General features: G+C 33.5%; 2 protein-coding genes across 2 annotated transcripts in view; both read left to right on the top strand.

Moving 5' to 3' along the window:
* LOC132722534 (protein unc-79 homolog) overlaps positions 1-5,376 on the top strand; it is a 73,534-nt gene extending 68,158 nt beyond the window's left edge. Inside the window, exons 53-55 of the mRNA XM_060707043.1 lie at positions 2,644-2,721; positions 2,921-2,965; positions 3,620-5,376. Of these exons, the coding sequence (XP_060563026.1) occupies positions 2,644-2,721; positions 2,921-2,965; positions 3,620-3,799 (303 nt within the window). The 3' untranslated portion in view covers positions 3,800-5,376. The remainder of the gene's footprint in view (positions 1-2,643; positions 2,722-2,920; positions 2,966-3,619) is intronic.
* A 7,208-nt stretch (positions 5,377-12,584) lies between these two features.
* The window catches only part of LOC132722542 (cysteine-rich motor neuron 1 protein-like), a 95,919-nt gene continuing 90,644 nt past the window's right edge, over positions 12,585-17,859 (top strand). The window contains exon 1 of the mRNA XM_060707052.1: positions 12,585-13,072. Coding sequence (XP_060563035.1) covers positions 12,745-13,072 — 328 coding nt within the window. The 5' untranslated portion in view covers positions 12,585-12,744. The remainder of the gene's footprint in view (positions 13,073-17,859) is intronic.

Here is a 17,859-nt window from a genome sequence, read left to right on the forward strand (position 1 = left end):
TGTCTGTATCTTTATACCCCCAAAAACGAAGTTTGGGAGGGTATATAGGAGTCACCCGGTGGTCGGTCGGTCGGTCGGTCGGGCGGTCGGTCGGTCGGTCCAGACGTCCGTTGCATTTTCCTTGTCCGGAGCATAACTTGAAAACTAATGGTTGGAATTCAATATAACTACATACAATGGTCAAGCACATTGAGAGGAAGTGCAGTGCACAAGAACCATAACTCTATCATGACTAATTACAGAGTTATTGCCCTTTGTTACTTTTCCTTGTCCGGGGCATAACTTGAAAACTACTGGTTGGAATTCAAAACAACTTCATACAATTGTCAAACACAATAAGGGGAAGTGCAGTGCACAAGAACCATAACTCTATCTAAAGTAATTACAGAGTTATTGCCCTTTGTTGCTTTTCCATTGCTTTTTTTTTGTCCGTTGCATTTTCCTTGTCCGGAGCATAACTTGAAGACTAATGGTTGGAATTCAATATAACTACATACAATGGTCAAGCACATTGAGAGGAAGTGCAGTGCGTAAGAAACATAACTCTATCTTGACTAATTACAGAGTTATTGCCCTTTGTTACTTTTCCTTGTCCGTGGCATAACTTGAAAACTACTGGTTGGAATTCAAAACAACTTCATACAATTGTCAAACACAATAAGGGGAAGTGCAGTGCACAAGAACCATAACTCTATCTAAAGTAATTACAGAGTTATTGCCCTTTGTTGCTTTTCCATTGCCTTCTTTTTTTTTGTCCGGACCATAACTTGAAGACTAATGGTTGGAATTCAATATAACTACATACAATGGTCAAGCACATTGAGAGGAAGTGCAGTGCATAAGAACCATAACTCTATCTAAAGTAATTACAGAGTTATTGCCCTTTATTACTTTTCCATTGCTTTATTTTGTCCGGACCAAAACTTGAAGACTAATTGTTGGAATTCATTATAACTTCATACAATGGTCCAGCACATTGAGAGGAAGTGCAGTGCACAAGAACCATAACTCCATTTTGACTTATTACAGAGTTACTGCCCTTTGTTTCTTTTCCTTGTCCAGAGCATGACTTTAAAACTACTGGTTGGAATTCAAAACAACTTCATACAATGGTCAAGCACAATAAGGGGAAGTGCAGTGCACAAGAACCATAACTCCATCTTGACTAATTACAGAGTTATTGCCCTTTGTTACTTTTCCATTGCTTTCTTTTGTCCGGACCATAACTGGAAAACTTATTGTTGGAATTCATTATAACTTCATACAATGGTCAAGCACATTGAGAGGAAGTGCAGTGCATAAGAACCATAACTCCATCTTGACTAATTACAGTGTTACTGCCCTTTGTTACTTTTCCTTGTCCAGAGCATGACTTGAAAACTACTGGTTGGAATTCAAAACAACTTCATTCAATGGTCAAGCACAATAAGGGGAAGTGCAGTGCACAAGAACCATAACTTCATCTTGACTAATTACAGAGTTATTGCCCTTTGTTACTTTTCCTTGTCCAGAGCATAACTTGAAAACTACTGTTTGGAATTCAGTACAACTTCATACAGTTGTCAAGGACATTCAAAGGAAGTGCAGTGCACAAGAGCCATAACTCCATTTTGACAAAATACAGAGTTACTGCCCTTTGATACTTTTCCTTGTCCAGAGCATAACTTAAAACGTACTGGTTGGAATCCAAAACAACTTCATACAATGGTCAAGCACAATAAGAGGAAGTGCAGTGCACAAGAACTATAACTCTATCTTCAGTATTTATAGAGTTATTGCCCTTTGTTCTTTTTCTTTGTCTTTCTGGACTTATTACAGAGTAATTCAATTAAACTTCATCAATGGCCAACCACATTGAAAGGAAATGCAACATACATGAACCACAATTATCTTTAATTGCCCACAACCATAACTCTATGTTTCAATTCTTTTACAAGGTATTCTGTTACTAGTAACATCCTCATTGCCGAAGCAGACTTGTGGGGGTATTAATCACATTTAGTGATAGTTCTAGTTAAATTTTGTGGTCAAATTACATGTATTTTATTTTTAATTGATATTTAAGTATTTTATAGCATCTCATAATTAAAATCCCAATGTCAGTTTTGAATGCTTAGTCAATCAGAGTTAGTCTGATAGATTTTTCTCTTTTTAAACATTAATTATGAGTCTAGTAGGCCACCAAGGGAAGTTTTTGTTCTTAAATTGGTGGAAGGTTATTTTTTTTAACATTGTTATCAACGTTATCAACGTTTTATTAAGAAAAAAGTTACCGTAACCCACTAACCTCAATAGGGAGAGCATTGGATTTGTAATGCAGGGGTCCCTGTTTGATCTGTGGGTAAGGCATCATATCTCTATGACAATTTCGGATGTTGAGTTTAATAGTCATTTGAGTCGCGTCACGACAAAACCAACATAGTGCGCTTGCGACCAGCATGGATCCAGACCAGCCTGCGCATCCGCACTGTCTGATCATGATCCATGCTGTTTGCTATCAGTTTCTCTACTTGTAATAGAGTTGGTTTGCATCCATGCTGGTCGCAAACGCACTATGTTGGTTTTGTCATGACGCAACTCATTTGTCTCTCACTACTGATTTAGTACTGTTAATTATTATTGTGTTGTTTCCTATTGTTTTAGTTGGCTGAAATGGTGAATCTTCATTTCCTCAGTTTAATGGAAGCTCTTCAGGAGTGTAACTCCAGTGTTCTGGCTAAGGTATGTACTCCATATTTTCAATATCTCATAAATACATGTATACTCTACATGCAGAATTAACTTTGACATTAACTTTTGACACAACTTAATTTAAATTAAAATAAATTTTGATGTATTGATATGTTAACATAGTATTTTTACACTAATGTTGCTAAGGTTTGTCATATGATTTAATTAAGATTGTATATGGTATTTTCAGCTGTTTCCAATGTGGACATCTATACTGTATGCTTATCATGGACAGGTATGTTTTGTTTATATGAAACTGAAACACATTGTCTTTGCACTTTTTTAACCTTTAAGTTTTAACTGCTGTCTTTCTAGGTTTACATTAGGAACTTCATTCATGAATTTTGCAATGCTGTTCTTGGACATAGTCAACAGTCATGCTTTCACGATTGTATTAAATTTCATTTAATTGTTGTTTTATGTATTTCCATTTAGTTTTAGTTTAGTTTTGTCTTCTTTTAGTTTCATGCTTAGTATTGAATATGAGTGTAAGATATGCAATTAAAATGGAATAAATTTTGGATACAAAAGTTAATTTTGACATTTTTGAAAATATTTTTTTTACATTTAACATTACCAGTGTTTAATACAAATGTATTTGCCTAACCTAAGTCTTTTACTTTTTTAATCATGCAAAACCCCATTTTTTGGGACCTACACATGGTTCTTTAAGTCATGCCAGATGACTACTTCATGCCTGTGTAAATCAGTAATTCACCATTATTGATTAGAAACCCAGAGACAATTTCACCTTCAGTTTGGGCTAATCTCATCACCTCTGTATAAGGATTCCATTTATACAGCTTGCTTACCCCCATCTATAAATCTGTAAAATGAGAAACAACATAAAGTGTGTCACCATCTTATTCTGGTTGTTTTACTATTGCAGCTACCAGGTCATCTACAAGTACGTCTGCAGGCAGTTCAGAACTGGCAACCACCGTCACCATCAACTGAACAGACGTGTATCAACTCAAATATTCTTCTAACATGGCTGAAACGTATTCAGTTCAAACTAGGTCAGATTGAAGTACAGTCGTCTGCTGCTACACAGTTCTACACAGTGTGAAGCAGAAACATGTAGATGATATAGCTGCAACAGTTTAATATATGACTATGATTTATGACTGGATTTTCTTCTTTGTCAAAAGCAGAACTGTGGCTTATATATGATTTAATTTAGTTCAGTCTTGTAAATAGGTTTCTAGGTTGTAACAATGACACTACGTCTATGTAATATTTAAGGAGTTGAACTGTATTTGACTGAGATGTGTTTAATCAAAATGTACATGTATATAATAGTATGTAGAGTTTAGTAGCTCATATAATTGTATAAAATGACACCATGGGTTTTTATTTATTTATAAAGGTACTTATAATGGGATAAAGAAAGAGGGTTGTCACTTACATGTATTACCCAGAAAAATGAATGGTAGAAAAATTCAAGTTATAACTGATTATTATATTCACAATCGGGGTAATCAAAAATTTAAAGTATATCCATTTTTCAGTAAGTTTACTAAAATTATATTTATCAAGACTGGAACTAATTATATACATGACTGTCAAACAGTATTAGATGTCAAAATTGTGAGACCTGTTGAATCTCATTTTCTTTTTTTTTCAAAATATTATTTGAATGTGTAAATAGCTTTCATTTACCAAATGAATGTCTGAGGGAAGATTGCATAAATACAAATATATGCATTCATTTATGTTTTAGTTATTTCCATCTCAATCATTCTTTTTTTCTGAAAAGAGTTATAAAAGTATTATAGTTTTAAGATTAAATGCCGTTCGATGTTGTTTCTTGTAAAAAATAAACAATTTTAAAACACAATCCCTGTTCAAATTGATTTGATAAATTTATGAACAGGAGACTTTTGGTTTTGTTTTGCAAATGCATAAGTTCTTTTCTTTTTTTTAGCTCACCTGTCACAAAGTGACAGGGTGAGCTTTTGTGATCGCTTTTCGTCCGGCGTCCGTCCGTCCGTCGTCCGTCCGTCCGTAAACTTTTGCATTAAATGACATCTCCTCATAAACCACTGAGTCAATTTCATCCAAACTTCACAGGAATGTTCCTTTGGTGGTCACCTTTAAAAATTGTTCAAAGAATTTAATTCCGTGCAGAACTCTGGTTGCCATGGCAACCGAAAGAAAAATCTTTAAATATCTTCTTTTAAACAACCCTAAGAGCTAGCGCTTAGATATTTGGCATGAAACATCTTCTAGTGAGTGTCTACCAAGTTTGTTCAAATAAAAGCCCTGGGGTCAAAATTGGTCCCGCCCCAGGGGGTCATTGATTTTCCCTATATGCATATAGTAAAAACTTAAAAAATCTTCTTTTAAAGAACCCAAAGAGCTAGAGCTAAGATATTTAGCATGAAACATCTTCTAGTGAGTGTCTACCAAGTTTGTTCAAATAAAAGCCCTGGGGTCAAAATTGGCCCCGCCCCAGGGGGTCATAGATTTTCCCTATATGCATATAGTAAAAACTTAAAAAATCTTCTTTTAAAGAACCTAAAGAGCTAGAGCTAAGATATTTGGCATTAAACATCTTCTAGTGAGTGTCTACCGAGTTTGTTCAAATAAAAGCCCTGGGGTCAAAATTGGCCCCGCCCCAGGGGGTCATTGATTTTCCCTATATGCATATAGTAAAAACTTAAAAAAATCTTCTCTTAAAGAACCCAAAGAGCTAGAGCTAAGATATTTGGCATTAAACATCTTCTAGTGAGTGTCTACCAAGTTTGTTCAAATAAAAGCCCTGGGGTCAAAATTGGCCCCGCCCCAGGGGTCATTGATTTTCCCTATATGCATATAGTAAAAACTTTAAAAAAACTTCTTTTAAAGAACCCAAAGAGCTAGAGCTAAGATATTTAGCATGAAGCATGTTCTAATGGGTGTCTACCAAATTTGTTCAAATAAAAGCCCTGGGGTCAAAATTGGCCCCACCCCGGGGGTCATTGATTTTCCTTATATGTGTATGGCAAAAACTTAAAAATCTTTTTTGAAAAAACCCATATAGCTAGAGTTAATATATTAAGCATGAAACATCTTCTAATCAGTGTCTACAAAGTTTGTTCAAATAAAAGCCCCGGGGTCAAAATTGGCCCTGCCCGGTGGTCATTGATTTTCCTTTTTTGTGTATAGCAAAAACTTAAAAATCTTCTTTGAAAAAAACCCATATAGCTAGAGTTTAGATATTAAGCATGAAACATCTTTTAGTAAATTTCTACAAAGTTTGTTCAAATAAAAGCCCGGGGGTCATTGTTTTTAACTATATGTGTATAGTAAAAACTTAAAAAATCTTCTTTTAAAAAACCCAATGAGCTAGAACTTAGATGTTTAGCATGAAACATCTTCTTATGGGTGTCTACCAAGTCTGTTCAAATAAACAAATAAAAGCCCTTGGGTAAAAATTGGCCCCGGGGGGGGGGGGCTATATACAGGTGAGCGACCTCAGGGCCATCATGGCCCTCTTGTTTTGTTATAAATTTTGTTTATATTTTTTGGTAGATTAGTTTTGAAATGTGCAATCTATAACCATGTGATTTATAGTACATGTTATGTATGTGCAATCTATAACCATGTGATGATGTGATTTATAGTACATGTTATGTATTAATGTTGTCATTTTGTCAATCTGTTTAGTGATGGCCATTATATTATGCATTATACACTTTTAGACAGAATTAAACAATTATTTATTTGTTGAAAAGATAAAACGATCAGTTAAGTTTATCATGAATTGTAAAATGTTTAGAAATGTTCATTTGATTTTGATAATTGTCTCGAATTATTTTTTGTTTACATTTTTACAATGCTTCTTGTAAGTTTCATGTTTACATTACATTTATCACATGTTTTGCTCTAAAAATATGTATGCTTTATTGCAATCAACATTTGAAGTTAAAGTTCTACAAAACAATTATATAAGTTACGATGTTGTTCTTGTTAATGTTATCAAATGTTTAGTGTTAGTGTTATTAGAACTTTACTACTCATATACTATATAGTTTTTAAGACCTATTAATTACATTTGTTATTATTAATTGATTTTTAGGACTGTATAGGGTATTATTAATTTTATTAGTGTTAGTAGTTTCAAAGTCATTTTAAAGGATTAAATAAAGAAAGCAGGCTTTCTTTTGATTGGTTTATAATTTATTTAATGTATGAAAGTATAAATAACATATTTATAACATTAAATACACCTTGCATGTTAAAGACACTTGTGTTTCTTCTGGAGTTGAGTAATATCTGTATTCGTTGCACTTTTCTCTAAAAATGAGAGTTGTCTCAGAGTCTTTCTATTTGAAAGACCCTGGTTGTCTATACAAGTTTCCAAATGCGATTATGTTTATGGTATACTTAATATTACGAAGCTGAGGAATATAATTATGACTATGTAATTGTTAAAAGAAAAACTATTGTTACCTAACTGGAATTAACATACATGTAGTTTCAGGTGGGTACCTTTTCATCTTTTATGGTGTATTTATAAGCAAATGTTTTGATTAATGTAATGACAAATTTTCAATCAAGAGAATATAAAAATCATAAAACTATATTACATAATGTTCTGTAAATTGTATTATGAAAGGTTAATCATGATGTTTGTTTAGTCACTTTACAATCTATTAGAATGTCATGAATGTCTTTTTAACAAAAATATAAAGCATTATGTTTTGTTGTTGTGAAATAAAGGTTGATGTTTGAATTGCTTTCTTGTATTACTACTCTAATATTATAAATTTAATTGACAGTTAGTTCATGTGTGGAAACACTATTTTCAGCATTGTAACGCATACATGTTTTACCTAATATGTTATGATGGAAAAGACAGCATGCATTAAAAGTATTTTTACAGCATTTGTGAAAATAGGAACTCTTGACATAATAACATCAAGGTTATCCGCATATGATGTCTTAATAGGAGTAATAACAAAGGTCATTTTGAATTTGATTTTGAATATTTATTTAGTATGACAGGTGGGAGCCGTAAAGATACATTTACATGTACATTTATGTTTCTGGCATCTGGTTCCGACGAAAAAAAGACTTGCTTTGTAGTTGTCCTTTCGTGTGTAAGTTAACAAAAACTGCAGTGGATAACCTCTTGTTGTTAATGCAGTAGTGCGCAGGAATGTTAATGGGATATCTACAAAATTGTGGTGAATAATAAAGACGACCGTGACTAGCATTCTAACGTCTATGTTGGAGTGAGGGCTAATGAAGGACTGGTGCTGGTGGTAGTAGCCACCACATAAATCTTGTTGCTCGTCGCTTGACTGCTTCGACATTGTTGCAACCTGAAAAGTTGCCTGCTGTATGTGGGTCCCACACAAGTAAAGCATAATCTACTATAGATGTTACCACTGAGTTGTAACATTGGTGGACAGCTGGCTAGATATATGCGTACGAAGGCCAGGCTATTTCGTTAAACTCTCTTTACCATTCCCTTTGTCATTGCTATAATTTTTCTCGGTCCCTATGTAAAAATGCACTCTTTAAGAACATGATGGAGTCATCAGCAAGGAGTCATCAGCAAAGAGGCGCTAGCTAGAACGGACCTGTACTGGTATGTCATTGATGTACAGGAGGAAGCGCAGAGGACCAAGCACACTTCCCAGTGAAGCTTCAGAAGCGACAGCAGCTGGCTCTGAGATGTGGCTCTCTGACTTCTGTTACTTGGGAAGCTCTCTTTCAAATTAAATAGTTAAATAATCGAGGGGCAATTTGTGTAGTAAGCGGTTATGTGGGACCTTAACGAATGCTGTGCTTAAGTCCAGCCAATACATAGATAGTGCCGATCTGATATCAGCGTCTTTAAGTACTGCATCGATGTCCTGTATGGTTATGATCAACAGAGTCTCGTAAGAGTGCCGACTGTGAATCTGATGGAAGATGGTCTTTACATGACCTAACTATGAATGATATGTTCCATGAATGTGCAGCAGACCAATGTTAGTATTTGTCTTTATTTTGTAGCCGATGTCCTGTTTCTTGCAATGTGGTATTACGTTGGTCTGTTTCTTGCTTGTTGAAGTGATTTTGATAATATGAGGGTCAGACATGGAACGATTTTTGTGGCATAGTCGTTGACAGGACCATCTACTTTGTGTATGTTTGGGGGGCTATGCCTTTTATGAATTTCTCTACACCGGGAGTGTCATTGGTGAAGTAATCAATGCACGGAGATGTGTTCATTGGTGGAATTGTGTGACTCGTTCTCTTCTGTGAGCACGCTAGTGAATTGCTTCTTCAGGATGGGGGAGTTATTCTGGAGATTTCTTAAGTCTGCATTGTATGTTATCCATCTTGAATATCTCTATGGGGACAGTACTGTTACAGTTTTTATGGATTGTCTTCCGTGACAATGTCCTTGATGTAGGTGTTGAAGGATTTTTGTACTCATGCTGAGTCTCTTTGTAGACGCTTGTACTTTGTTTAGTTTGCACCAGTTAGCTTGGTTTTGCGGTAAGCTCTTTTCTTCCTCCTTGAACGTTTAATGTTCTTGATAATCCAAGGTTGATTGTGACGTGTAGAAGAACACTTTGATGGACCTTTATATTCATGACTTGGAAGCACTCTTCCGTGAACTGGTACCACCCTTTTTCTTCTATGAATCTGCAAACGAAGTGAGACATGACAGGCTTTATTTAAGGATGCAACCCTTAAGTCGGTGCTAGGGGGGCATGGGAGATGTTTCACTTTGCCATTATCTCTCATGAACACTCAATCAAAGCGAGTTGGATTTAGGGATTTAGACATAGTCTACATATAAATCTTCTGTCACGCCACTCACGGCAGCCTTTGTCCTGATGGTCTTGATATGGACTTAAACAATGACTTTGTCGTGGTCACTTACGCCTGGCACATGTCTACATCTAGAAACTAAGGTTGGTCTCATTGTAGAAAAAAAAATCCAATAATGTTAGTGCCTCTTGTGGGAAATTTAATTTGTGAGATTATGCATCTAAAATTATGTCCAAGAATTTGGTTTATTGCAAGACGATATTGGTTTTAGGCTATAGTATGATCTCTCACGGACATTGAATGGAGGCGACAGTAAGCTTAGTGCCAGTCTTAATTTGGAGGTAAATGCCGACGATGTCATCTTTCGAAAGTATAATCACTCACCTATGAGGATCACCCTAAGCCCATTTTCTATAGGATTGATTGGAAAAGCTATTCCTATGAAGGTCGAGAATCTGATCCTGATTATAAATGGTCCAGACGACACTCTCGTCTCAAATTACTTCTTATGTACACACTGGAACTGGTCAGATTTGACTTTGATGATATGGAAATGTCATTGATTACCAGAAAAATGTGTAAGCATGTTTCCGTTAAGGCTTTTAATAGAATAGTGTAGGAAGAAAGGAAAAAGCAACAAAAGTATTTTACAGGGTGTTTCATAATATCTGTACTCATTATAACATAAAGCAAAACTGTATAAAAATTTTATACATCAGTATACATAATACATGAAAATATAAGTACATAAAATGTCTTATTCAAACATCAAATGTAGTAAGTCATTTGTTACTATTTAGTTTTTTACTGTTTTGACAAAATCGGTGTTATAATATTTATTATTATTTTTGTTTTGATTAAGTTTTCATGGCCGGCTGTCTTAGAAATTGGTAGGGAAAGGGGGTAATTTTAAATCCTACTGACACTCTAAGATCGAGAAAAGCCGTGATTCAGACGTCTATAAGGCAGACAACCTTTTACTTACTATCGTGACATCGGTACGATTTGTCTTTCGTTGTTCTCCAGCGGACTTAAATAAAGTATCCCCGTACTGCCACTTTCCGATCAGCTAACAGAAATTTCTACAATAACTGACAGTGAAAGTATAAAAAAAATATTTCTCTTACAATTCTGCAAATATTATTATTTCAGCTAATAAATGCAACAACTTTTTAAAATTTTACTTGGATTATTATCATGAATCAATGACAAATCATTACAGACCCATTTTCCTGTTCTTCAAAATTTCACAACCACTTTTCAATCAGTTAACAAAATATAAACTGTACCACATAAAAATTGTCATACAATGTTAAAATATAATCAGTAAAGTATTTTGGAAAAATGTTGACAAACTCAACTTCAGATAAATGGTGATAAACAATTTTAACCTAATTATAATGCCATTTTTCAATCTTGGTTAAGTGACTGTTATTTTAATGACGTATTACCTTCCAATTAAGAATTGTATGGTAAAATATGTACAGTAAGATTATAGCTTTTGAAGTGCAGTATACATTATGACTTCATGATATTGAAATAGTTGTCCAACTTAATATCCATTTCTGCAGACTGACAAAAAACTGAGTCTGTAAATCAATTATTTTTAGAAAATTATTGCGATTTGTAACTGGCTAAATAAAGGATTAATGGAAAACACGCATTTTACATATTTTCAACTAAAATACTGGTATTTTTTATCGCCATAATTGACATTGCTGTTGATAAATGTAGTCAAGGTGAATACAAGATGTGCTTACAGTTTGGTTACATGACAAATAAGGTCAAAAATAAAGAATTTCTAGGGATGATTGAAAAGTGGTTGTGATTGAAAACTGGCAGTATGTGGATACTCGTGCATCCTCGGTGATCTGACGTTGCATTTAGTTGTTATTCTACATACCTCACATACTATTTTCCTCACTGCACTATGACCATATATGATTTAACTTATGATTAAAATAACAAATAAAGAAATACGCAAATAAGAAAAACGGTTACAGAGAGCATGGGTATCATAGATCTTGTAGAATTTTATGTTTATGAAAATGAATGGAGGTAATTACAAATTAAAATTACTGACACATGTTTTGCCTGTTCTGCAATAAAATAAAACGAAATATATTTTTAAAACGCAATATTATTGACTGTAATTTTGTGTGTTTAGGAAGTGGTGTTTGTTACAGCTTTAATTTTACAAATAAAGTATCAAGGAAATTTACAATATCTTCTAATCGTGACAACTTGGCACTAAAATCGACTAAGAATCAAGCAAATATATATTGGGTATACATGTTTTCACTTGCAAATCGTTGTTATTCATGAAACTAAATACTTTATGAAACAGTTTGAAATTACATATAACTTTTGCTATCATAACTAGACAATGGCAGGTTGATTACTCTCCCTTTAAGACCCGAATTTTTTGCTCGCCTGTTAATGTTGAATTTCTTATGTACATTATGTTTTGGTATTTTATTGATGTTCTCAATGAATTCCATGACGATTTATCACGAAAATAAGCAAGATTCTGTTGTCAACAAGTAAAAAAAAGTTCCAAATGTATAAAATGTAAATTTTTTTTTTATTTGCAATTTGGTATGTCAAATACTTAAAACATTACCGAGCTCGTCCTTTATAATATATTCAAATATGATGTTTAGAAACTCGATGTTGATGAAGCTAAATCTGAAGCGTGTCAAACCAGATATGATAAGGTTCTGCATCGTGTATTATAATAAAAATATAGAAATTCCGTAGCTATTCTGGTATGTTTATAAAATCTTATTAATTTATAAGCGAAGTTAGCCTTACGTTCACGTTTCAAATCCCTTACCGCTTTTATCAATGAATGTGTGTTTATGAATGAAAACTTGGACTGTGGATTTTCTCTTCATTTGACATCGATATCTTTAAGATAAATGCCCTTTTAGCATTGCTTTATGGTGGATAAAAGGACAACGGGTAAAGAAATAATATAGTGAATTAAGTAGTTTAATAAAATCATGAAGCGAAAATAAACTTTCCCATACGAAGCGCCGCCCATCGGCATTTGATTGGTTTAACGCTTCTGTTTACTTTTACCTGCGTACGCAACATTAAAAGTGCTTGCTCGCGCGTTTTCTGCCATCTATTTACAAAGTGTGATAGACAAGAACGGTATTAAAGAAGGAAGTACTACGATTGTGTCAAATATTGTGGATTTTGTTGGAAAGATGTACTTTATTTTTGGGCAATACCTTATTACATGACGGAATGTATTTTTTAAATCAACTCCAAGCTCCGCGATCTCTCCGCTTCATTTTCTTTTTATATTTAAGCGCACATATATTGCCGGTTTCTTTAGCACGAGCGCATGACTTGTGCACGTGTAACCAATTAACATGTGACAACCCAGTAAATTGTAGTTATGGAGAAGTACTGGACCCATGCGGGTGCTGTATGGTGTGCGCCCGTGGGAAGGGAGAGAGTTGTGGCGGAGGCCGAAGCAGGCGAGGTGGAGTCTGCGCCAAAGGACTACAGTGCGTTATAAACGCAAAACCAGGGGACTTGGTTACCGGAGATGAACAGGGAACATGTCAAGGTAAGGGATCTATATTATTACATAAATGTAGCTATCTGGAGTGGTATTATATTGGTATCAATGAAATTCAAAATAATAATCAACTGCACTCACTAAGTCACTTAATGTTGCAGTCATTCCTGCTTCAACGATGATAAACTTTATAACATTGTCTAAGAATTTAAGTACATTGAAAGCATTTATTTAACATTTTAGGATCAAATATTGATCAATTTGCGCACTAAATTTACTTAATATTTGTGTTGAGATAAATCCAGAGCTTGTCCTCGTACTTTATCTTCGTGTCCTTTTATCTTTGTTTACCGACGTGCAAGCTTTCACTTACCGTACTGACTACATCAAATCGCCGTGTTCATTTAAACGAACACTCTAACGTTAATCACGACTGCTGATATGAATTTAGATGGTTTTATCTTTTGTTAGTTATCTATTGGTATAATTAGATGCAAATTTAATCAAATGTAAAATATTAGGAATGTACTAGCGAAGGAATGCAGCGAATATGCACGTACTCAGATTATTGCAGGTGTTTTTTCTCATGCAGTAGATGCACATCTATCGTTTGTAATGACAGGAATTTGTCGAGCAATTATTTTCGACTTACCTTTTATTCCGTTGGCTTTAAGCTCATTATAGTTTGTTCACACAAAGGAAAGTTTATCTCCCTTTTCAGATGCATCATTTTCATCTACATGAAAAGCAAATTGCTGAAATGTAACTGATAACATTATGTATTCATGTTGTTGAAATTAGTTTTGAAGATGATATTGTTGAGAAGTTGTTCTAAAAAGGTGTTAACAAGTTGATACTGAAGGCTGTCTTGTGGAACTCTAAAAGTGCTAGTCCCATTGAGTTGACCTAAAATTTGTTTTCATCTTGTTATTTTATCCATACTGTATGTATTGAAAAAAATGTGATTTTTTTTGTTCTTTTGTCTATTCTGTTGCCTATTTCTTTCTTTCTTTATATAGATCTGTATGGATATTATATTTCACGAAAAGTGAGACAAACAAGTTTTAGGTTAAAAACTTAATAAAATGCAGTAAGCACGTTTGGTAATTTTGCTCTCCCTTTATGAATTTTGTACTTCTATAATTTTATAGGTTCTACTTTTTCAAATTAATCTAAGTGTTTGTATATTTCCTTAAGAGAGAATGGCCCATGAACAAATCATTACTAAACTGTTTAAATCTTTATACTTAAAATAGCAGCATAATTCTTAAAAATTCTGGAACATTAAATCTCAATCCGTCCAATGTTCATGTGTTTTCAACAACAAGGACCGTCTATGGTACATCTCATTTGAGAGTTGAACATGATTTTACCATTTATAAATTTTATAAAATCTACTTCATTGGATATTGCTTTATAACCTTTAAAAGAGAAATGACTGTATGCTACCTGATGAAAATCTCCTTCACTAAATTCTTATTGTTGATTAATCAAACAAATGTCACAGAAGAATTAATACACTTTAATCTACATTTAATTTATATTTAAGTTGTCTGAAATTGTTAAATTCTGTGACATTTTTCATTAAGACAATGTCTAAAAGTTTGACAGTCTCTTATACAGTCTTATACAATGAAATTCAACATTTTTAAAATAATTGATTTTGTTACAAGAATGTGACAATAGAGATTATTTTAACTTTATTGTGTTAATGGCATATTTTAATTCATTTTAGGTCACATAATATTTGAGATATACAGCTTAAATTCTCATCTAGTATAAACTTTGATACACTGGATATTTTGTTTAAGCAATTTGAGAAACTAATTGAAAATTATTCAGGTAGTCTGGCACCTTTTGTTACAATGTTAAATATCATAACCCTTACCATGTTACATGTCTTAAATAGACTTGACCATCTTTTATTATGGACTTAACCATTCATAATTGTTGGGGAAAATAAGATGCATATATACTGACTAAACAGGACAGACCATAATCAGAAAGCAGCAATGCCCCAGCTAATTTTAGTCTGCACTGGTCGCATGGGTAATATTTGTAGGCATTAAAAGTTAAGGAATTAAAGAAATATGGAAGAAAATGTCTACTCAAAGTCAGAATTGTCATAATATGAAGTATAGTGGCATTCCATTTAAGCAGCGATAAGAACATTCATGCAAAGGACATCGTACAAGAAAATATGAGCCGCGTAATGACAAAACCAATGTAATGCGTTTGCAACCAGCATGGATCCAGACCAGCCTGCGCATCCGCGCAGTCTGATCAGGATCCATGCTGTTCGCTATCAGTTTCTTTACTTGTTATAGGGTTTGTAAGCGAACAGCATGGATCCTGATCAGACTGTGCGGATGCGCAGGCTGGTCAGGATCCATGCTGGTCGCAAACCCATTACGTTGGTTTTGTCGTGACGTGGCTCATATGTTTCACTGATGAGATCTCACATGCCTGGAGCTGTTGTAAATTACTAGGGACCATCTTTGGAAGGTGATACATATACCGGTATAGGTGTAATGGAAAATTCAACAATTTGAATAGATAAATATAAGTTACATTAATTACAAGCATAAATCAGATAAATGTTCCCCTAATAGGTGTTCCTGAATTACAGAACAAGCATAGTAATTTAAATAAATGTTAGGGGCAACATGCACAATCTACATTTAAAATAGCCATTTTTCACAAATTTAGGGACAATAAATCGTACCACTTTGCATTTTAATTGCAGGTTTCACAGTTAATTTGCCTTATCAAACTAATGAAAAACAACATATTTTTTGTTGATTTTACATGCAAATGTGAAATTTTGGAGAAAATTGCTGAAAATTTACAATTTAAATCGTGGAAAATAATGCAGTAAATTAGAGAAAGCGTGCAAACATGCCTTGAAGGTTATTTAAGATGTAAATCAAAAAAAAAAAACATGGACGGAAGTGTATTAATGGATTAAAAATTGGGGTTTATTTTATGCAGTAATTTTTTAAGTTGGTTATTTTTTTCCCCCTAATAAGATAGGATGGCTCTTGTTAGTACAAGTTCTCCTAAAAGGAAACAGCACACCTGGGAAATAACCTCTGGCTTAAAGTCAATTTTGCTATCTTGTTTTACCCATCATTTATGTGATATATTGACAATACTGGTATCAGTATTAACTTTCTGACTGTTTTTATTAGGATCCCCATAGGGAGACATGCATGCACAATCTAGGTATCTTTACATCTTTCTCAACATACAGTACACTTTCTCATTTTTATGATCATCTGCTTAATTTGAGATAGTAGCCAAAGTGAAAAAGAAATACAGAGAGAGAAAAGGCCATCTTTATTGCAGTGATAACATGCAGTAATAGTCTATGCCACCATTACAAAGAGCCATGCCCGCCTACACATCCTGTCATTTTAAGCTACAGACAGACACATCTATGCATACTTGCTCAAGACTTTGCTGGCCTCCTTGCCATAAAACTTTTTTTCCGAGTTCATGGTCTCAAATCTACAGAGTGTACAGTCTGAGCTGATTAGATCTGAGTCTGATCTTAGAAAATTTTTTCCTTGTTGCTTGATTTTTAGTATTAAAATTGATACAGACCTTGAAATGTTTTAAACTCAAACCAAGGCAAGTCTGTTGTTAAAAAAATAGCAGCACTTAAGTAGGTTTTCATATTTTTTTCTTCTCTTCTTTTCACTGTAAATTTAACTGTAAACCAGCCAAGACAAAAAAAAACCCTGCCTGCTTTGATTACAACTTTGAAATTATTTTAACTAAACTGAGAAAATGTTTTTTTGCTTTCTTTGGTCAGATTTTAATCTTATAGTCCTGTAAAAAGTTCTGACAATATTGTTTGATCAGTGACTGCCGATATAAAAGGATAATTTTCCTGTTGGTTGGTTAAATCATTATCAATGTTTACAATCTTAAAGAAGTCATCCAAATATTTTACCAAGATTGGATCTTTTTATTAAACTGACAACAAAGTTTGGACTGTGAATTTTTAAAAGTAATTAGTCCACCCTTGAATTTATATGAAAGACGCTTTTAGAGTTAGAAAGATAAGATCAAAAATGGGCATCTACTATTTTTTAAGCTTATTGAAAAAGGAGTATATTACATTGCAGATTGAAAATTATGTAACATTTTAATTTTGGTTATGTTTATTAGGCCGCAAATTCACATGCATTTATTCTGAAATCTAAGCTTCTTTTCAATTAATTATGCAACTTTCTTTCAAACTTAAAAGCCCACCTTTATATTTGGGTGCATATATTCAAAGGGATATACTGAAGTTGTAAATAAATTGAATAGTGATATTAAATAGCAAACTGAAAATAGACCTCTAGATAATATAACCGCACCTTTTCTGTTTTGATATGGCATGTAATGAAATGACTTCATAATACTTCATAATAATTAATGTCAAATTTATGTTTTGAAATATTTATAGATATAGTTAATAGAGTGCAAAAAAGTGAAAAAAAGCAACATTTAAAGCTAGTACATGTGTATAAGTTATACACTACAGTTCAAAGTTTCTCAAAATTTGTTATTATGAACGGTACCACAGAAATTTGAAATTTTATCAATATGCAGTAAAGTCCAATTTAAAAATTCCAGCTAAAAAAACAATAATAAAGAACAAAAAACAAAAAAACTACCAACTATTATACATGAGGAAAGGATAATTAATGGAACATCAGACTTTACTAGCTGTAATTATCAGTTCCTGTGATGATACAATATGATGTAATGTAACTATTATAATGGTACAAATAAGTTGACATAATTATGTTCTTGATAAATATTATCAAATACAAAATTAA

This window comes from Ruditapes philippinarum, unplaced genomic scaffold (genome assembly GCF_026571515.1).
Source record: "Ruditapes philippinarum isolate M1 unplaced genomic scaffold, ASM2657151v2 ctg3132_1_1_1_1, whole genome shotgun sequence".
Taxonomy (NCBI): Eukaryota; Metazoa; Mollusca; class Bivalvia; order Venerida; family Veneridae; genus Ruditapes; species Ruditapes philippinarum.